General features: G+C 54.5%; 1 protein-coding gene across 4 annotated transcripts in view; it reads right to left on the minus strand.

Moving 5' to 3' along the window:
* The window catches only part of LOC140427052 (organic cation/carnitine transporter 2-like), a 214434-nt gene that overhangs the window by 58422 nt on the left and 132749 nt on the right, over positions 1–23263 (minus strand). For all 4 annotated transcript variants that reach the window (XM_072512503.1, XM_072512502.1, XM_072512500.1 and 1 more), the window contains exon 7: positions 5670–5884. In XM_072512503.1, coding sequence (XP_072368604.1) covers positions 5670–5884 — 215 coding nt within the window. The remainder of the gene's footprint in view (positions 1–5669; positions 5885–23263) is intronic.

The following is a 23263-nucleotide window of genomic DNA, read 5'->3' on the forward strand; positions in this document are numbered from 1 at the left end:
AAGAATGAAAATGTTAATTTGAGGCATGAGGGACTGGCAGCAAATACAGGTCGCTGGAGACAGGGGTGATGGGTGAGAGATCATTGATGTGGGTGAGCATTTGAACAACAAGGTTTTGTATGACTAAAGTTACAGAGGGTGGAGGACTGTGGTTGGCCAGGATAACAGTGCAATAATCAGAGATGGATGAGGGCGCCAATGACAGAAAATTGGTTGTCACTTTTCGTACTTGACAATAGTTACATTTCAAAAGTACTTAATTAGCTATAAAGGTGTTTGAAGCTTCTGGTGGTTGTGAAAGATGCCATATAAATGCTAGTGAGAGAGATGCTGTGGGAAGGGGAGAGGATGACAGTCAGAGTATGTGTGCTTGCATCTTCTATGCCCATGCAGCAGAGCCTGGTCTCTAAATATCTTGGGGTCTCTTGACATTGGACCAAGGCCTTGCTTTGTCAAGCCTGTGTGGTAGTTGGTGTGCATGTTTAAATAACTCATGCACAGGCAGATTCCACCTTTTAAAATGAAGTTTTGGACCTGAAAAGTTTGGACCTTCATGGACAACCCCAACAGTGACAGACCAGAGTGGCATACTGCTCTCATTGCCCGGGGCTCAGATGTTCCAATATTGACATTGCCACCTTAGGCGAAACCCAGCAGGCAGGAGAAGGCCAACTCGAGAAATAAGCTGGTGGTTATATCTTCTTCTGGAAAGGTAAACCAGAAAATCCTTCCCTCCACAGAGTTGGCTTCACCATTCAAAAGAAATTAGTTGGCCATTTAAGAGACTCCCCTTGTGGGATAAATGAATGCCACATGACTCTTGGTTCACCTTGGCCCAGAACCAATATGCTATAGTCCTCAGCTCGTACAGCCAAACACTGGAAACTACAGACCAATCCAAAGAGGAATTTTATTCCAGCCTTGAACAATCCTTGGCCAACAGCCAACAAGCTAATCCGCCTTGGCCCCTCCAATGCCAGTGTTAGAAAGGACACAGACATTTGGGAAGGTGTAATCAGCAGAGAGGGGGTAAGGAAATCCAACACCAACGGTACGCTGCTCTTGACAAAATGTCTAGAACCCAATCTTGCATTAACCAACACCTTGTTCGTACAGACAGACATGTGCAAGGCTCATGGTAACACCCTCGCTGCAGGCACTGACTCCTGCTGGTCTACGTCATCACCCTAGTGAGGGATCGCAAGGACAAGCATATTACCCACGTATGACAGGAACCAATTACTGTTCGAAGGACCACTGCCTAATCCACTCTGTAATCAACATCAATATAGACCAAAGTAGTGATGGAAACAGAAGCAATGCTACAGCTACTCAAGGACCTAGGTAACATGGAGCTATTCAGCCAGCACCTCACTTCCAACTGACGACTCCAGATGACCCAGAGATATAGAATGTCCACATCATCTCGCCTGCCCTCAAAATCTCCATAATTTGCACTTGCGAAGAATGAGAATGGCCAGGAGATCCAGGAGTTGGTAAGCCGCAAGAGCAAGGCGTTCCTGAATCTGAAAGAGCATCCCAACTCAAGAGGAAGAAATTAGCTCAACAGATGGCTGAAGGCTGAAGTCCAGCAATATTCCTGTGACCTAAAGAGAGGGTGGATGGAGAAAGCGCAGGAGATCAATTCCCCTCACAATAAACAATAACATTCTATCGGCTTTCCAAAAACATGCTGTACCTGTATTCTAGCCTTTATGATTCATGCACGAGCACGCCCAGGTCCCTCTGCACCTCAGAGCTCTGCAATCTCTCACCCATTTAGATTTTCTTTTATTCATTCTGTCAAAATGGACAATTTGACATTTGTCTACAGTACACTCCATTTGCCAGTTCATTTCCCACTCACTCAACTTCGCTATGTCTCTTTGAAGCCTTCCTTTGTCCCCATCACAATTTACATTCCTACCTACCTTTGTGTTGTCAATACGTTTAGCAACTGGTACAGTGCTAACGGTGCTGAGTACGGTGCTGAGTACCCAGGTTCGAAACCCGGCCCTGAGTCACTGTTCGTGAGGAGTTTGCGCATTCTCCTCGTGTCTGCGTGTGTTTCGCCCCCACAGCCCAAAAATGAGCAGGTTAGGGGGATTGGCCATGCTAAATTGCCCATTAATTGGAAAAAAAATAATTGGGTATTGTACATTTCAGAAAATAATAAGTTTAACATTCACACCTTCCATCCCTTTATCCAAGTAATTTGTAAAATGTTGAGGCCCCAGCACTGACCGCTGTGACTACTCATCACATCCTGCCAACCAGAAAAAGACCCATTTATGCGATCTCTTTCATTCTTGTTAGCTAGGTAATCTACAATCCATGCCAATATGTTTCCTCCAAAACCATGAGCTTTTTTAGGACAGTTGAACCAACATCAGTGTTCTCGCTCGGTCTAACATCCCCAGCATTGAAGCATTGACCATGCTCGATCAGCTCCTTTTTTTGGGTCACATCATCTGCATGCTTGACAGGGGATTCCTGAAACGAGTGCTCTATCAGAGGTTCGACATGGCAAGCAAGCCCGAGAGGGCAGAGGAAACACTTTAACGACAACCTTGAAAAAGTTCAACATCCCCGCCAACATCTGGAAATCCCTGGCCAAAGCCCGCCCAAAGTCGAGAAGGAGCTTAACATCTCGAGTTTCATCGTCAAGAGCAAATTGATGGTGAAAGGAGCACGAGACACCCCATCCGTCTGTTCCTCCAACCTGTGTCTGCCACATCTGTGACAGAAACTACAAGTCGTGCATTGGACTCCCCAGTCACCTCAGAACTCATTTTTAATGTGGAGCCAAATCATCCTCAACTCCACGCAACTGCCTAAAAAGAAGATATAAATGCATGTCTGCTTTTTACTTCTGTATCTCCCAAATTTGAATGGTGCAACTTGGAGGGAAACTTTCAGATGGTGATGTTCCCATGTTTCTTCTCGGGAGTCACAGGTTTGTAAGGTACTGTTAAAGGAGCCTGGTTAAATTGCTGGAATAATAATAATTATTATTATAATAATACGACTTGTAGATGGCAAATAATGCTTCCACTTTGCTCTGGTGCTGGAGGAAGTAAGTGCTAAAGGCAATAAATAGGTGCTAATCAAATGTGTTGCCTTGTCTGGATGTTGTTAAGCTTCATGAATTGTTTCTGCATTTATCCAGGCAACTGGGGAGTATTCCATCACCCTCTTGACTTGTGTCATGTCGATAGTGGAACCGCTTTTGGGAGTCAGATTGAGATACCCACCACAGAATTCTCAGTACTTGACCTGCTCTTGCAGGCTCAGCATTCATGTATCGTGTCCAGTTAAGTTTCTGTCCTTTGGAAATATCCTTGCGAATGTTAAGGTGTGCTAATGGGATTGCTCCTGGAATCCAACAGCTTCAGAAAGGGAAAGAATATGTTGTGTCAAAAGTAGCTGTTTCCCAGTACTGCTGGAAAGGACATCAACACACAATTATTCAGAAAAATGTGATAAGGCCCGTCAGAAAGCGAGAAAATAAAAGCTCATTGCAGCAAAATTGTCACTTTGCAGTTGCAGGAAAGGGTATGAAGGGAAGCAGTTCAAAGGGAGATGGGAGTTATAAAAAATCCTGCGCAGAGAAGGAAGGTGCTGACCATGGCTGGAGTAGATCATTGAACAAAGATAATCAGTGTTGTCTGTTGGTAAGTATGTCCCACAGCACAAAGTGTAGCTTGTGCTCCCTTGCTGCTCCAGACATAATGATACGCTGCTGATACTCAAAGTCGGATATGAACAAAAATGATATATTTGCAAAACAAAAAATGTATACACCTTTAGTTGCGTCTTAATGTGACAATTCAAATCATTTTCACCAACATCCCTCTGACTGACAGGTGACAGGTGTTGGAGGAGATAGTGTTGACACTGTCAAAGGCTGCATCGAGATTGACGAGGATTAGGAAGGATTGTACATGATGGTCACATTCACAGTGAACGTTGGTCATAACGTTAGTGAAGGCAGCACTGTGCAAGGTCGAAAACCTGATTGGCCGAATTTAAAGAAAGAATTGCAGGACAGATCTACATTGAGTAGGGAGGATTTGGGCAGGATTAGCTGAGAACTAAGTTGAAGTTCAATTATGGGTATTTTGAGGAAGAGACCCTAATGATGGTAGTTTTGAAGAGAAACACTCTTATTGATGAAGGACCAACTCATAACACAGTTATCTTGGGTCGAGAAAATGAAGTGGGGTTATCAAACTGTTTGTGGCAGTGTGTGAATTTATGACATGTCAGGGTTCCCATCAGTAGAATTCCACCTAATGCATTACGGCAGTGCCTGTACTTAAGCACTGGCACTCTGGAACTCAATGGAAAACACAACACTTTATATACAGGGTTTAATTCTCTCGAGGTGACAGATGACGCATTTACTTTCTTGTGTGAGTGAACAGTAAGGGTGGGTAATGGAGAGAGGATTACAGATGCACAGGTAAATACACATTGAACAGATTAACGCACAGTTTAATGTATGTCATGTTCCACACTATGTTGGCCCCAGTTGTGGTATTTAATTGCAATATAATTAGAATAAATTTCAGCCATACCACCATATCGTTCTTGGGCAAAATATGAGACTTTGGGTTAAATCTTCCAAGGAGCGACAGTCACTGTCAGATGGTCATTCTGTTTCTATTTACTCACCTTGCACCAAAGCGCCGCATTTCTTGCCCGGACTTCTCACCCAGGCCTTTAAAAAATAATGGAGTGCAGGGTTCTCCTTCACAATGCTGGATCGTCAGGGGAACACACGCCACACCCTCTTTTTTTATTGCATTAGCTGCGATATCCCATTAGATTTAAACGTCCAAAAAATACTTAAGGAAGTATGGAGTGAAGGTAAGTGTGTAAACCAAGTGGTTGAGTGGGGATAGTCAGGAGGTGGTGAATGGCTCAATGGGGTAGGCGGGGGGGGGGGGGGGGGGGGGGGACTTTGGTTAGTTGGATAGTTGGGGCTTCAGGGGGGATGTCCAGTGGGCAGTTGCAGGGTCAGTAGTATAGTTATCCAGGATTAAGAAATGGTTTTAAATGTCTAACATTTTCTGGGAAACTATTATGATAATTAAGTCAGAAAAATTCCAAAATCTCCAACTTTCATTAAGTTTCGGATGGTTCCAGATGCAGGATAATTGACTTTCATATGACCAAACCTCCTGGGCAATTCCCATGTAATCAGTGTGTGGGGACTTCTGCGGTATCTCCCAGTACATCTTACATGGGGAGGGTGGGGTGTGTGGTAGTTTTGTGGGAGACTGGAGGGAGCAGCTCCAGTGTTGGTCCATCCAGAGTTTTGCACCCATGTATAATCTTGTGTAACAAGAGGTGAAAAGGTGGTTGAACAATTCAGCTCTTCGGCCAGTGTGGATGTTAAGTAAGGTATGAGGAATACCAGACTGGCTCAGGAACCATCAATTTTCCTTCCCTCACTGTTCTCTTCTCAGCATCCCATCCTTACCACACAACTAATATCAGTGAAGTTGTGATCAGTTTTCACAGTTTGTCAATAGTGTGCCAGAATGCTGAGGTTTCTTAAAGGCTACACGACTTGTACGTTTCAACTGATCATAAAATTCTGCTTAAAAACGTTTAACGATAGATAAGCAATGATAATTTGTAACTGCATTGTAAAAACGTACTTGAAGGTATGAGCTGAATGAAGAACAGGACAACTCCACCAAGAAGAAGTGAGCCTGAAAGGCTGAACTTTCGGGAAAACCTCCGGAGAAAAAGCCAAGCTGCTGTGTAGGCCGGAACTTCGACGGCAGCAGAGAAGAAACAGTTCAAGTAGTCATCACCATGGAGATTGGGTGTGTTCAAAGACAGACCAAAGTATTCAGCTGTTAGAATCATCCTGCAAAAAAAAAAATCATCTTGTAGAACTATTTTTAAAACATTCCTCTTCCACCCCATTTTGATTTTCTTTCCTGCTGATTTGTGTTTCCTATTCTACCTATCATTTCACACCAAGGGGGAGGTATCTGACCTGCTCTTCATTAATGTTAAATATTAGAAATTGAACAGGAACATTCCCTGCAGACAACTAATCTTCAAAAGGTGCCCCATCTCCATTGGGAAACAGCAGCATCTTTATTGGAATATGTTTGGAAAATCAAATACTGTACACACTACCTGCCAAATTGTATCCTTCTCGTGGCCCATGGAATAGTATAGCCGTTCCCAATTATCCATCCAGTGAGTTCCCTTTTTTCCTACCCTTGGTTGATGTGTGTGTGTGTGTGTGTATATATATATCTAATATATACCTATAACTTTTACTTAAGTGTATTGAAGCATTTTATTGGTTCACACTCCTATATAATTTGACCTTGGCCTAACCCTTTTATTGGGATGCAAAAGACTGAATGTTGTGCAGATCTTGTTACAAATGGACACAGACTGCTTCAGTGGTGTTTCTTTTATCACAATCCAGGTGTCACAGAGCCACCCTTCCACAAACTAGCTTTTGGGTCCAGATTTTTAGTTAAGTAATTTAACACACACTTTTCCGGATGTTGGACATTTGCCTTTGCAAATGCTTGTTGCCACACCGTTTTCACAAAATGGTTGTATTGGATACTGCTTTAAAATGGCGTCCGCTGTTGTAACTATGTTTTGCCTGAGGGTGTGTCACAACATTAATGGCGTCGGCTGCATCTCTGGGTTTCACGCCAAAATTCTTTAAATTTATTGTGCTAATCTGCTGTGCAGCTAGCTTGTTGGCATGGCAAATTTTAATGGCATCATCGAGCTAGAGTTCATTCTCCCTCAATAATCTTTCACAAACTTTGTCATTGCTTACACCGAACACACTCTGATCTCTGATCATGGACGCTTGCAAGATTCCAAAGTTACATGTCTGAGCCTTTAACCTCAAGTCTGTTAGGAAGCTGTTCAACGATTCACCTGCCCATTGTGTGCATGTTCGAAAAACGTATCGTTCCTTTTTGGCGCACAGTCGCGGTCAAATTGTTTTACGACTTTGTCAAAATTATTTTTATCAGCTTCGCTATCGAATGCAAAGGTACTAAAGATTTATATCGCCTGTGGACCTGCTACAGTGAGCAGCAACACTATTCTACACTCATCAGGCTGTGCCTGAAGACCTAAAGCTGCTACGTAGAGTACGGATTTGCTGTTTAAAAGCAGGCCAATTTGCATCTACATTACCAGTGACTCAAAGCTGGAGTGGTATCTTCAAACCTTCCATCATTGACTTTGATGACTAGGAATGGGTTGAGCTATATTCTGTCAGTGCTATTTGTGGTTGGTAGCATTTTTTTTCTTTCTTCTTTGTTAACTTCGCCTTTGGTCTTTTTATACCTTGAGAACCAATCCTGGTACCATGTTACGTTCTGGTGTTTGGCCGGATTTAGTGCACTAGAGAACGTCCAGTTCATGATTAGTTAAATGTTTATTATTAAACAATAACGTGGGTCAGATAACAACAAGAAAACTATCAAAATCTACTGACTATAAATCACTACTATAAATTATCCAAGTGCTACCATAAATGCAACTATCCACTACGACAACTATCTCCAGACTCCCTAAGGTAACAGTGTCACGTGGTTGTTCTCTACTGCCACCTGCTGGTTGGACATTATGTCTGTTAATATTTACATGATAGCTTATGCATATCACCATAACCTCCCTCCGTTATTATTTTACGGAGGCCTACACCATACGCAGGAATAATACACTGTATGGGATCTTCCTCACAGGATGTAAGCAAAGGAGTGGCATTACAGTATGCCCTCATCTGCTGGGACAAGGAGAAATCGATGACTGTGGGTTTAACGGAACTGATGGTTGTGTCCTAGAAATTGTCCCTGTCCCCATACATTTTGCCAGAACAGGATCCGGAGGGGTGGGTTAATTTGGACCACATGAATTTGATCTAAATGACAGAACTCCTGAAATCACGTGACTTACCAACACGTTTGAGACATGAAATACCAGGCGATATCAAAAGCAAATACAAAACAATAATAATAAGACAAATGAATAGTGTCAGTTAAGGGGCTCGAGCTAGACCCTAGGGGGATTGTTGAAGTGAGTTTCCTGAGGCAGAGGCACCTACAATAAATATTATATAACCCATGTGTCTTCTATATAAATACATCCGTATAAATATATATTCGTAACTATGAGATGTTTGCAAGGCTTCAGGGAACTTAACTAACTAACTTGACTGTATTCCTTATATGGGCTGTTTCACCAGAAGCAGCCACAACAAGGTACACCCAGCAAGACTGTTCCTAATCAGCAATCCTTAGGCAGATGCTCTTGTGGGATGCTCACAATGGATACGCTTGTAACGAGATTAAGATAAGGGAACTATGGATGCATAAAGACCCAAGGATGGTCGATAAGGAGGTTTGGAAGATGTCATAAAACCATGCAACCTCCCCCCACCCGCAATTGTCCAGATGATCACCCAATTCCCTGCTGCCCAGTAACCAATTTCATTGGTTGTAAAACTCAATATATATAATCTATAATCATTATGGTTGGATTGTGTCCAGCTAGGATGGGCTAAATAACTGTTTGAAATTGTATAAAGATCGCTTAATTTTCTTTGCTTGGCAGAGAAGTAACTGGATCGCCCAGAGACTCACTCCCCGCTGATGTAACCTCAATAAACTGACGATTGAAGCAGACCCGAGTGTCGAGTAATTCTTTCAGATCAATTCCCGCTTACAGGGGTGTTCCCCTTGTATTCTGGGGTTCCAGTGCCCATTGGGGGTGGGGAGGGGGGCCTTTGGCTTTGATATCGGGGCATCCTTTAAAAATGGCCACCAGCCTTTGTGTAGACGGGCTTGCCAGCTCTATCAGGTGCTGCCCTGCCAGAATGATGCTGCAAAATTCGCCCCACTGTTTCTTTTGACATAGTGTCAGAAGATCTGGAGTGAAAACCTGGCTGTGGTTCTGGGGAGGAATACATCAGTTTTTAGTCTGACCATGATACTTTGCCATTTTTTAAGGAAAATTCCACCCACTATATTATGGTGGGAAGAGTCAGTGTTGCAAAATATCTGTAAGGGATAGCAGTGTGTCATCACCAGAAGGCATGTGTCATGTGATCCGACTCAATTTCGCTTGGGCCTAAAGCAGACCACAGCAGGCACAGCCCTGCTGCTGATGCCTTCATGTGTTATATCCATGTATATATGTTCTTGTGTGCTGAATTTCAATAAATAAACCCACAACATGTAACCTAATCCCTTATGAGTCATTGGTGCCAAAGTATCATCAAAAAACAAGACATGGTGCTCAGCGGTGGACAAACAGCATGGCAGCAAAAGTGGGTACAGCCTGGTGAACAGCCTTACATCGTGCAACATGACAAGATCCGACCCATAATACTTTGTCCAGACTGCAACAAAGCTGCAGTGTCGGAGAGCATTGGAATCACAGCAGGGAGACTGCACAGAAAAGCTTTGAAGACACAGTCCAGAATAATGATCAAATAAAGAGCTGGAAAGCAGAGCAATCCCCCATGGTGAGATTGCCGCATATAGCTCGACAGTTTGGTGAATGGGTCGGTGTGCCGAGAGTACCAGCACCGGGTGATGTCAGTCGGGAAAGGAAAGTGACCAGAGCGTGGGCCGGGGCGATAGCGAGAGACGAAGAAACTTACAAATACAAAAATAACTGGCAGGGCGGCACAGTGGTTTGCACTGCCAGCTCACAGCGCCAAGGACCTGGGTTCGATCCCGGCCCTGAGTCAGTGTCCATGTGGAGTTTGCACATTCTCCCCGTATCTGCATGGGTCTCACCCACACAACCCAAAGATGTGCAGGCTAGATGGATTGGTCACGCTAAAATTGCCCCTTAATTGGAAAAAAGTGAATTGGGTACTTTAAATTTATTTAAAAACAATAACTGGCAAAGATTGGGCAGATAACATTGTAATTATAAGGGGTGGTTTCAGGAGTTGAGGAACAATAAACGGAGGAAGAACGTCAAAGGGATATATTCAGAATACCCAAAGCATTCCTCGGTTTGAACTGGAATACAGCTGACCTCTTAACCAAATTCAAAATGTTTAAACAATGTGCAGAGCTATGGACGTGATTCTCAGTTTCAGAAACCAAGTGTTGACGGCGGGACTGAATCAGTGGCCTGATACGACAACTAAATTGGCGTTAGCCTCGGAGCGATTCATGAGCCGTTAATGGGCTTCCATCAGCGCCACGTGGAACACAAGCGATTCCAATGAACAACGGTGTCTGATTCGTCGGGGGGCGGGATTGACACTCGAGAGGCTGACAAGCTGCCGCCGCATATTAGCACTCCAGTCTCCACACTCACTCAACCCAGTCAACAAAATGGCAGCACATTTGGAGACCCTGTTCAGCACCCTGGTGTGGGAAGAAGGCTGCCATCCACTGCCGTAAACCGTGCGTGGTCGCAGGTGGCAGAGGCTGTGAGCACCGTGGGCCCTACTGCCAGGACCGGACAGCAATGCCGTAAAAAGCTGAACGACCTCCTCAGGGGGCCAGGGTGAGTGGCAGCATTGTGCCCCTGGCACTAATCTCTGTCCCATTCACCCATAACCTCCTGCCCCAACTCTGAGGGCGACTGAACCCCACCTTCCGGCAGTGTGCACGCACCCCATCATGCACCAAATGGCTGCAACCATATTAGTCGGCATGGCTGGGTGCCCTGGCCACTAAGGCCACCAGGTACCCACTCCCTGTGCTGCATGCTTCGGACTGCCTAATACTTTGTCCATTCTCTCTCCCAGGAGAAGGTGCTGTGTAATCGCTGGGGGAGAGAGAACATTGGAGGGGGACAGTAGGTTCTGTTGAACCTCGCTGCAGTGGAGAGGCGGGCACTGGACCTGGTTGCTGGGCCCGGAGAGAGGGCAGTCGCCGACGTTGGCATCGGACAAGCCAATGAGCCGCTGCTGAGTCGTGGTTCCTAATGGCACGTGTGACACAACCCCCCATACCACCCGCACACCCCCATACCAGCCCCACACCCCCATACCAGCCCCACTCCCCCATACCAGCCCCACTCCCCCATACCAGCCCCACACCCCCATACCAGCCCCACTCCCGCATACCAGCCCCACTCCCCCATACCAGCCCCACTCCCCCATACCAGCCCCACTCCCCCATACCAGCCCCACTCCCCCATACCAGCCCCACTCCCCCATACCAGCCCCACACCCCCATACCAGCCCCACACCCCCATACCAGCCCCACACCCCCATACCAACCCCACACCCCCATACCAACCCCACACCCCCATACCAGTCCCACTGCCCCATACCAGCCCCACACCCCCATACCAACCCCACACACCAATACCACCCCCACACCCCCATACCAGTCCCACTCCCCCATACCACCCACACACACCCATAGCAACCCCACTCCCCAATACCACCCCCACACCCCCATACCAGTCCCACTCCCCCATACCACCCCCACACACCCATACCAGCCCCACACCCCCATACCAGCCCCACACCAACCCCCGCATACCCCAATACCAGCCCCACACCCCCATACCAGCCACACACCCCCATAGCAGACCCACACCCCCATAGCACCCACCCCCCCCGCATACCCCCACACCACCACGTGCACCCCCCCATACCAGCCCCACACCCCCACAGCACCTCACCCCCATACCACCCCCACACCACACCACCCCCACACCCCCATACCACCCCCACACCCCATTACCAGCCCCACACCCCTATACCAGCCCCACACCCCTATACCACCCCCACACCGGCATACCAGGCCCACACCCCCATACCAGTCCCACACCCCTATACCAGCCCCACACCCCTATACCATCCCCACACCGGCATACCACCCCCACACCAGCCCCACACCCCTATACCACCCCCACACTGGAATACCAGTCCCGCACCCCTATGCCAGCCCCACACACCCATACCAGCCCCACAACCCCATACCAGCCCCACAATACCACAGCACCACCCCCACACCCCCATACCACTCCCACACCCCCACACCACCCCCACATAGCAGCGACACCCCCCATAGCAGCCCCATCCCCCCATAGCAGCCCTACACCCCCAGAGCACCCCCACACCCCCCGCATACGCCCATACCAGCCACACACACCCATACCACCCGCACACCCCCATACCAGCCCCACACCCCCACACCACCCGCACACCCCCACACCACCCGCACACCCCCATACCAGCCCCACACCCCCATTCCACCCGCACACCCCCATACCAGCCCCACACCCCCATAGCAGCCCCACACCCCCATACCAGCCCCACACCCCCACACCACCCGCACACCCCCAGACCAGACCCACACCCCCACACCACCTGCACACCCCCATACCAGCCCCACACCCCCACACCACCCGCACACCCCCATACCAGCCACACACCCCCATAGCAGCCACACACCACCATACCAGCCCCACACCCCATACTAGCCCCAAACCCACTCACCCCCGCAAACCCCCATACCAGCCCAACACCCCCATACCACCCCACACTCCCATACCAGCCCCAACCCCCATACCAGCCCCACACCCACTCACCCTCCGCAAACCCCCATACCAGCCCAACGCCCCCATACCACCCGCACCCCCATACCAGACCAACACCCCCATACCACCCGCACACCCACATACCAGCCCCACACCTCCATACCACCCGCACACTCCCATACCAGCCCCACACCCCCATACCACCCGCACACCCCCATACCAGCGTCACTTCCCCATACCAGCCCCACACCCCCATACCAGCCTCACACCCCCTTACCACCCGCACACCCCCATACCAGCCCCATACCCCCAGACCAGCCCCACACCCCCATACCAGCCCCATACCCCCATACCAGCCCCACTCCCCCATACCACTCGCACCCCCCATACCAGCCCAACACCCCATACCACCCGCACACTCCCATACCAGCCCCACACCCCCATACCACCCGCACACCCCCATACCAGCCTCACTTCCCCATGCCAGACCCACACCCCCATACCAGCCCCACTCCCCCATACCACCCCCACTCCCCCATACCAGCCCCACACCCCCATACCAGCCTCACTTCCCCATACCAGCCCCATACCCCCATACCAGCCCCACTCCCCCATACCACTCGCACCCCCCATACCAGCCCAACACCCCATACCACCCGCACCCCCCATACCAGACCAACACCCCCATACCACCCGCACACCCCCATACCAGCCCCACACCACCATACCACCCGCACACCCCCATACCAGCCCCACACCACCATACCAGCCGCACCCCCACATACCAGCCCCACACCCCCATACCACCTGCATACCCCCATACCAGCCCCACACCCCCATACCAGCCCCACACCCCTATACCACCCGCACACCCCCATACTAGCCCCACACCCCCATACCACTCGCACACCCCCATACCACCCCCACACCCCCATACCACCCCCACACCCCCATACCAGCCGCACAGCACCCCCCGCATAGTCCCATACCAGCCCGACACCTCCATACCAGCCCCACACCCCCATACCTGCCCCGCACCCCCATACCACCCCCACACCCCCATAGCAGCCCCACTCCCCCATACCAGCCCCACACCCCCATACCACCCGCACACCCCCATACCAGCCCCACTCCCCCACACCACCCCCACTCCCCCATAGCAGCCCCACTCCCCCATACCTGCCCCATACCCCCATACCACGGGGCAGCACGGTAGTCTTGTGGATAGCACAATTGCTTCACAGCTCCAGGGTCCCAGGTTCGATTCCAGCTTGGGTCACTGTCTGTGCGGAGTCTGCACATCCTCCCCGTTTGTGCGTGGGTTTCCTCCGGGTGCTCCGGTTTCCTCCCACAGTCCAAAGATGTGCAGGTTAGGTGGGTTGGCCATGATAAATTGTCCTTAGTGTTCAAAATTGCCCTTAGTGTTGGGTGGGGTTACTGGGTTATGGGGACAGGGTGGAGGTGTTGACCTTGGGTAGGGTGCTCTTTCCAAGAGCCGGTGCAGACTCGATGGGCCGAATGGCCTCCTTCTGCACTGTAAAGTCTATGAATGCCAGCCTCACTTCCCCATACCAGCCCCCCACCCCCATACCAGCCTCACACCCCCTTACCACCCGCACACCCCCATACCAGCCCCACACCCACAGACCAGCCCCACACCCCCATACCATCCGCACACCCCCATACCAGTCCCACTCCCCCATACCACCCCCACTCCCCCATACCAGCCCCACACCCCCATACCAGCCTCACTTCCCCATACCAGCCACACTCCCCCATACCACCCCCACTCCCCCATAGCAGCCCCACTCCCCCATACCAGCCCCACACCCCCATAGCAGCCCCACACCCCCATAGCAGCCCCCATCCCCCATACCAGCCCCACACACTCATACCACCCGCACACCCCCATACCAGCCCCACTCCCCCATACCACCCCCACTCCCCCATACCAGCCCCACACCCCCATACCAGCCCCACTCCCCCATACCACCCCCACTCCCCCATAGCAGCCCCACACCCCCATACCAGCCCCACACCCCCATATCACCCGCACACCCCCATACCAGCCCCACTCCCCCATACCACCCCCACTCCCCCATAGCAGCCCCACACCCCCATACCAGCCAAACACCCCCATACCAGCCCCACTCCCCCATACCAGCCTCACTTCCCCATACCAGCCCCACACACCCATACCAGCCTCACACCCCCTTACCACCCGAAATACCCCATACCAGCCCCACCCCCCATACCACCCGCAAACCCCCATACCAGCCCCACACCCCCATACCAGCCCCACACCCCTATACCACCCGCACACCCCCAGACCAGCCCCACACCCCCATACCACTCGCACACCCCCATACAAGCCCCACACCACCATACCACCCCCACACCCCATACCACCCCCACACCCCCATACCAGCCCCACACCACGCCCCGCATAGTCCCATACCAGCCCCACACCCCCATACCAGCCTCACTTCCCCATACCAGCCCCACACCCCCATACCAGCCCCACACCCCCATACCAACCCCACACCCCAATACCACCCCCACACCCCCATACCAGTCCCACTCCCCCATACCACCCACACACACCCATAGCAACCCCACTCCCCAATACCACCCCCACACCCCCATACCAGTCCCACTCCCCCATACCACCCCCACACACCCATACCAGCCCCACACCCCCATACCAGCCCCACACCAACCCCCGCATACCCCAATACCAGCCCCACACCCCCATACCAGCCACACACCCCCATAGCAGCCCCACACCCTCAAACCACCCCCACATCCCCATACCAGCCACACACCGCCATAGCAGCCCCACACCCCCATACCACCCGCACACCCCCATAGCAGCCCCACACCCCCATAGCACCCACCCCCCCCGCATACCCCCACACCACCACGTGCACCCCCCCATACCAGCCCCACACCCCCACAGCACCTCACCCCCATACCACCCCCACACCACCCCCACACCCCCATACCACCCCCACACCCCATTACCAGCCCCACACCCCTATACCAGCCCCACACCCCTATACCACCCCCACACCGGCATACCAGGCCCACACCCCCATACCAGTCCCACACCCCTATACCAGCCCCACACCCCTATACCATCCCCACACCGGCATACCACCCCCACACCAGCCCCACACCCCTATACCACCCCCACACTGGAATACCAGTCCCGCACCCCTATACCAGCCCCACACACCCATACCAGCCCCACAACCCCATACCAGCCCCACAATACCACAGCACCACCCCCACACCCCCATACCACTCCCACACCCCCACACCACCCCCACATCCCCATAGCAGCGACACCCCCCATAGCAGCCCCACCCCCCCATAGCAGCCCTACACCCCCAGAGCACCCCCACACCCCCCGCATACGCCCATACCAGCCACACACACCCATACCACCCGCACACCCCCATACCAGCCCCACACCCCCACACCACCCGCACACCCCCACACCACCCGCACATCCCCATACCAGACCCACACCCCCATTCCACCCGCACACCCCCATACCAGCCCCACACCCCCATAGCAGCCCCACACCCCCATACCAGCCCCACACCCCCACACCACCCGCACACCCCCAGACCAGACCCACACCCCCACACCACCTGCACACCCCCATACCAGCCCCACACCCCCACACCACCCGCACACCCCCATACCAGCCACACACCCCCATAGCAGCCACACACCACCATACCAGCCCCACACCCCATACTAGCCCCAAACCCACTCACCCCCGCAAACCCCCATACCAGCCCAACACCCCCATACCACCCCACACTCCCATACCAGCCCCAACCCCCATACCAGCCCCACACCCACTCACCCTCCGCAAACCCCCATACCAGCCCAACGCCCCCATACCACCCGCACCCCCATACCAGACCAACACCCCCATACCACCCGCACACCCACATACCAGCCCCACACCTCCATACCACCCGCACACTCCCATACCAGCCCCACACCCCCATACCACCCGCACACCCCCATACCAGCCTCACTTCCCCATACCAGCCCCACACCCCCATACCAGCCTCACACCCCCTTACCACCCGCACACCCCCATACCAGCCCCATACCCCCAGACTAGCCCCACACCCCCATACCACCCGCACACCCCCATGCCAGACCCACACCCCCATACCAGCCCCACTCCCCCATACCACCCCCACTCCCCCATACCAGCCCCACACCCCCATACCAGCCTCACTTCCCCATACCAGCCCCATACCCCCATACCAGCCCCACTCCCCCATACCACTCGCACCCCCCATACCAGCCCAACACCCCATACCACCCGCACCCCCCATACCAGACCAACACCCCCATACCACCCGCACACCCCCATACCAGCCCCACACCACCATACCACCCGCACACCCCCATACCAGCCCCACACCACCATACCAGCCGCACCCCCACATACCAGCCCCACACCCCCATACCACCCGCATACCCCCATACCAGCCCCACACCCCCATACCAGCCCCACACCCCTATACCACCCGCACACCCCCATACTAGCCCCACACCCCCATACCACTCGCACACCCCCATACCACCCCCACACCCCCATACCACCCCCACACCCCCATACCAGCCCCACAGCACCCCCCGCATAGTCCCATACCAGCCCGACACCTCCATACCAGCCCCACACCCCCATACCTGCCCCGCACCCCCATACCACCCCAACACCCCCATAGCAGCCCCACTCCCCCATACCAGCCCCACACCCCCATACCACCCGCACACCCCCATACCAGCCCCACTCCCCCACACCACCCCCACTCCCCCATAGCAGCCCCACTCCCCCATACCTGCCCCATACCCCCATACCACGGGGCAGCACGGTAGTCTTGTGGATAGCACAATTGCTTCACAGCTCCAGGGTCCCAGGTTCGATTCCAGCTTGGGTCACTGTCTGTGCGGAGTCTGCACATACTCCCCGTTTGTGCGTGGGTTTCCTCCGGGTGCTCCGGTTTCCTCCCACAGTCCAAAGATGTGCAGGTTAGGTGGGTTGGCCATGATAAATTGTCCTCAGTGTTCAAAATTGCCCTTAGTGTTGGGTGGGGTTACTGGGTTATGGGGACAGGGTGGAGGTGTTGACCTTGGGTAGGGTGCTCTTTCCAAGAGCCGGTGCAGACTCGATGGGCCGAATGGCCTCCTTCTGCACTGTAAAGTCTATGAATGCCAGCCTCACTTCCCCATACCAGCCCCCCACCCCCATACCAGCCCCCCACCCCCATACCAGCCTCACACCCCCTTACCACCCGCACACCCACAGACCAGCCCCACACCCCCATACCACCCGCACACCCCCATACCAGTCCCACTCCCCCATACCACCCCCACTCCCCCATACCAGCCCCACACCCCCATACCAGCCTCACTTCCCCATACCAGCCTCACACCCCCATACCAGCCCCACTCCCCCATACCACCCCCACTCCCCCATAGCAGCCCCACTCCCCCATACCAGCCCCACACACCCATAGCAGCCCCAATCCCCCATACCAACCCCACACCCTCATACCACTCGCACACCCCCATACCAGTCCCACTCCCCCATACCACCCCCACTCCCCCATAGCAGCCCCACACCCCATAGCAGCCCCCATCCCCCATACCAGCCCCACACACTCATACCACCCGCACACCCCCATACCAGCCCCACTCCCCCATACCACCCCCACTCCCCCATACCAGCCCCACACCCCCATACCAGCCCCACTCCCCCATACCACCCCCACTCCCCCATACCACCCCCACTCCCCCATAGCAGCCCCACACCCCCATATCACCCGCACACCCCCATACCTGCCCCACACCCCCATACCAGCCCCACTCCCCCATACCACCCCCACTCCCCCATAGCAGCCCCCACCCCCATACCAGCCCAACACCCCCATACCAGCCCCACTCCCCCATACCAGCCTCACTTCCCCATACCAGCCCCACACCCCCATACCAGCCTCACACCCCCTTACCACCCGAAATACCCCATACCAGCCCCACACCCCATACCACCCGCACACCCCCATACCAGCCCCACACCCCCATACCAGCCCCACACCCCTATACCACCCGCACACCCCCAGACCAGCCCCACACCCCCATACCACTCGCACACCCCCATACAAGCCCCACGCCACCATACCACCCCCACACCCCATACCACCCCCACACCCCCATACCAGCCCCACACCACGCCCCGCATAGTCCCATACCATCCCCACACACCCATACCAGCCTCACTTCCCCATACCAGCCCCACACCCCCATACCAGCCCCATACCCCCATACCACCCCCACTCCCCCATACCAGCCCCACACCCCCATAGCAGCCCCAATCCCCCATACCAGCCCCACACCCTCATACCACCCGCACACCCCCATACCAGCCCCACTCCCCCATACCACCCCCACTCCCCCATAGCAGCCCCACACCCCCATAGCAGCCCCAATCCCCCATACCAGCCCCACACACTCATACCACCCGCACACCCCCATACCAGCCCCACTCCCCCATACCACCCCCACTCCCCCATACCAGCCCCACACCCCCATACCAGCCCCACTCCCCCATACCACCCCCACTCCCCCATAGCAGCCCCACACCCCCATACCAGCCCCACACCCCCATATCACCCGCACACCCCCATACCTGCCCCACACCCCCATACCAGCCCCACTCCCCCATACCACCCCCACTCCCCCATAGCAGCCCCACACCCCCATACCAGCCCAACACCCCCATACCAGCCCCACTCCCCCATACCAGCCTCACTTCCCCCATACCAGCCCCACACCCCCATACCAGCCTCACACCCCCTTACCACCCGAAATACCCCATACCAGCCCCACACCCCCAGACCAGCCCCACACCCCCATACCACCCGCACACCCCCATACCAGACCCACACCCCCATACCAGCCGCACCCCCCATACCAGCCCCACACCCCCATACCACCTGCACACCCCCATACCAGCCCCACACCCCCATACCAGCCCCACACCCCTATACCACCCGCACACCCCCAGACCAGCCCCACACCCCCATACCACTCGCACACCCCCATACAAGCCCCACACCACCATACCACCCCCACACCCCATACCACCCCCACACTCCCATACCAGCCCCACACCACCCCCCGCATAGTCCCATACCAGCCCCACACCCCCATACCTGCCCCGCACCCCCATACCACCCGCACATGCCCAGAGCAGCCCCACATCCCCATACCAGCCCCACACCCCCATACCACCCACACACCCCCATACCTGCCCCACACCCCCATACCAGCCCCACTCCCCCATACCACCCCCACTCCCCCATACCAGCCCAACACCCCCATACCAGCCCCACACCCCCATACCAGCCTCACTTCCCCATACCTGCCCCATACCCCCATACCAGCCTCACACCCCCTTACCACCCACACACCCCCATACCAGCTCCACACCCTCAGACCAGCCCCACACCCACATACCACCCGCACACCCCCATACCAGACCCACACCCCCATACCAGCCCCACTCTCCCATACCACCCCCACTCCCCCATACCAGCCCCACACCCCCATACCAGCCTCACTTCCCCATACCAGCCCCACTCCCCCATACCACCCGCACCCCCCATACCAGCCCAACACCCCCATACCACCCGCACCCCCCATACCAGACCAACACCCCCATACCACCCGCACACCTGTAAGGTTTTCGGGCAATTCGGCCCTTTTTGGACTGCCCAAGAATAAAACCCAGAGACTAAACTGGACACTTTTCAGCCAAAGGAACGTAACCAAATTCCCCAGCAGGCTTGGTCCGCTGAGCTGAGTAGGGGCATAGGTATTTACAAACCCCCCCCCAGGAGCTACAAGGAAGAAGGAGCCAGACAACTAGATAAGATTAAACACAGAGACAAAGGGGCATGGTAATGCTGTAAGGGGCCTGCCTGCAAGCAGGACAATGGGATGGTCATAGCCCCATGCAGATGTAAATGACTTTGCCTCCACCAGAGCAGAATCCAATCAATACCCCATCAACATAGCAGCGATCTCCAGAGCAGATGGAAGACTTTGAAAATCTTCACAAGGGAGCTCAACCTCGTTATCTCAAAAAGCAGACTGGAGGCGGACCTAGGGGAGGTACTCCCACCTTGACAGGTCTGACCGGCACAAAGGGGGCAGGACCAGCGGGAACTTTAAACCTTATGGATTCAATGCAAAAGGGGCTGGCCGAACACAGGAAAAAGCCAGGTAAAACGGATATAAAAGGGGCTGTGTTTCGATTGAGGGTCTCTTGGCTTGACCTCTCCACCTTCGACTTGACCTCCTGCAGCCTGTGACCGTAAGTACCCTGCAGCAGCTTGCGAAACTCCCTTGACTTTGATAGTGGTTGAGGCTTTGGGGAAGGGGACTTGATTTGTGTTCTGTGTCATTGCTAAAACTGTGTAACAATAAGATTTTACGTTGTGTCCGTTATAGTACTTTCTGAATAGACTTAGTTTGTGTTAGAGTTTAAGATTTTATTATAATTTCTTCTGTTTGACGATTTTGACCTGGGTTTTGCAATGAACCTTGATTTGCTGATAATTGGAGTCGTTTAAATTCTTCAATCTCTCACCAGCGATCTCTGACCAAGTCATTGTTAAGATATTCCTCACCTTAATTCCGGGGTCGAGAATCTAGGGTCATCTTGAACGATTCACTCAGGACAGGCTGCTGGTTAGGTAATAAACAGCAGTGTCCTATTCTCTCTCTTGGGAAAGCTACTCCAGCGAAGTAGGAACCGGGTGGGTGTTGCACCACCAGCAAGAGAGAGAATCACCTGGGCATTGGTGGGGGTCTGGATATCTGTGTGATATAAGCCTCAGGCTTCCGGTTAGGGATAAACGGCAGGCTTGATTCAGTGCTCTCTCCCGTGGAGGTGTCCCAGTGCGGCATCCCCTGGCCTCTGAAGTTTCAGTGCCAGCTGGAGAGAGACACACACAGATACTCAAACCCCAGATATCGGCCCAGTAGTGGAGTAGCAGAGATGGAACCCTCTACACACCCCCATACCAGCCCCACCCCCCCATACCAGCCGCACCCCCCCATACCACCCGCACACTCCCATACCACCCGCACACCCCCATACCAGCCCCATACCAGCCCCACATCCCCATACCACCGCACACCCCCATACCAGCCCCACACCTCCATACCACTCGCACACCCCCATACAAGCCCCACACCCCCATACCACCCCCACACCCCCATACCACCCCCACACCCCCATACCAGCCACACACCACCCCCCGCATAGTCCCATACCAGCCCGACACCCCCATACCAGCCCCACACCCCCATACCAACCCCACACCCCCATACCAGCCCCACACCCCCATACCACCCCCACACTCCCATACCAGCCCCACACCCCCATACCACCCCCACACCCCCATACCAGCCCCATACCCTCATACCACCACCACACCCCCATACCACCCCCACACCCCCATACCAGCCACACACCACCCCCCGCATAGTCCCATACCAGCCCGACACCCCCATAGCTGCCCCGCACCCCCATACCACCCCCACACCCCCATACCAGCCTCACACCCCCATACCACCCCCACACCCCCATACCAGCCCCACACCACCCCCCTCATACCCCCATACCACCCCCACACCCCCATACCAGCCCCAGACCCTCATACCACCACTACACCCCCATACCACCCCCACACCCCCATAGCAGCCCCACACCCCGAAACCACCACCACATCCTCATACCAGCCACACACCCCCATACCAGCCCCACACCCTCATACCACCACCACACCCCCATACCAGCACCACACCCCCATACCAGCCCCACACCACCATACCAGCCCCACACCACCCCCCGCATAGTCCCATACCAGCCCGACACCCCCATACCAGCCCCACACCCCCATACCAGCCCCGCACCCCCATACCACCCCCATACCTGCCCCACACCCCCATACCACCCCCACTCCCCCATACCAGCCCCACACCACCCCCCGCATACCCCCATACCAGCCCCACACCCCCATACCAGCGACAAACCCCCATAGCAGCCCCACACCCCGAAACCACCCCCACATCCTCATACCAGCCACACACCTCCATAGCAGCCCCACACCCCCATAGCAGCCTCATCCCCCATAGCAGCCACACAACCCCACAGCACCCCCACGCCCCCCGCATACCCCCATACCAGCCACACACCCCCATACCACTCCCACACCACCCACACACCCCCTTAGTACCCCCACACGCCCATAGCAGCCCCACACCCCCACAGCACTCCCACATCCCCATAGCACCCCCACAGCCCCATAGCAGCCCCACACCCCTCGCATACCCCCATACCAGCCCCACACCACCACGCGCACCCCCCATATCAGCCCCACGCCCCCACAGCACCACACCCCCATACAACCCCCACACCCTATACCACGCCCACACCCCCATACCCCCCCCACACCCCCATACCCCCCCCACCCGCAAACCTGCCCCATACCCCCATACCAGCCCCACACCCCATACCAGCCCCACACCCCCATATCGGCCCCACAACACAACAGCACCATCCCCACACCCCCATACCACCCCACACCCCCATACCACCACCAAACCCCCATACCAGCCCCACAGC

Source organism: Scyliorhinus torazame, chromosome 7 (genome assembly GCF_047496885.1).
Source record: "Scyliorhinus torazame isolate Kashiwa2021f chromosome 7, sScyTor2.1, whole genome shotgun sequence".
NCBI classification, from domain to species: Eukaryota; Metazoa; Chordata; class Chondrichthyes; order Carcharhiniformes; family Scyliorhinidae; genus Scyliorhinus; species Scyliorhinus torazame.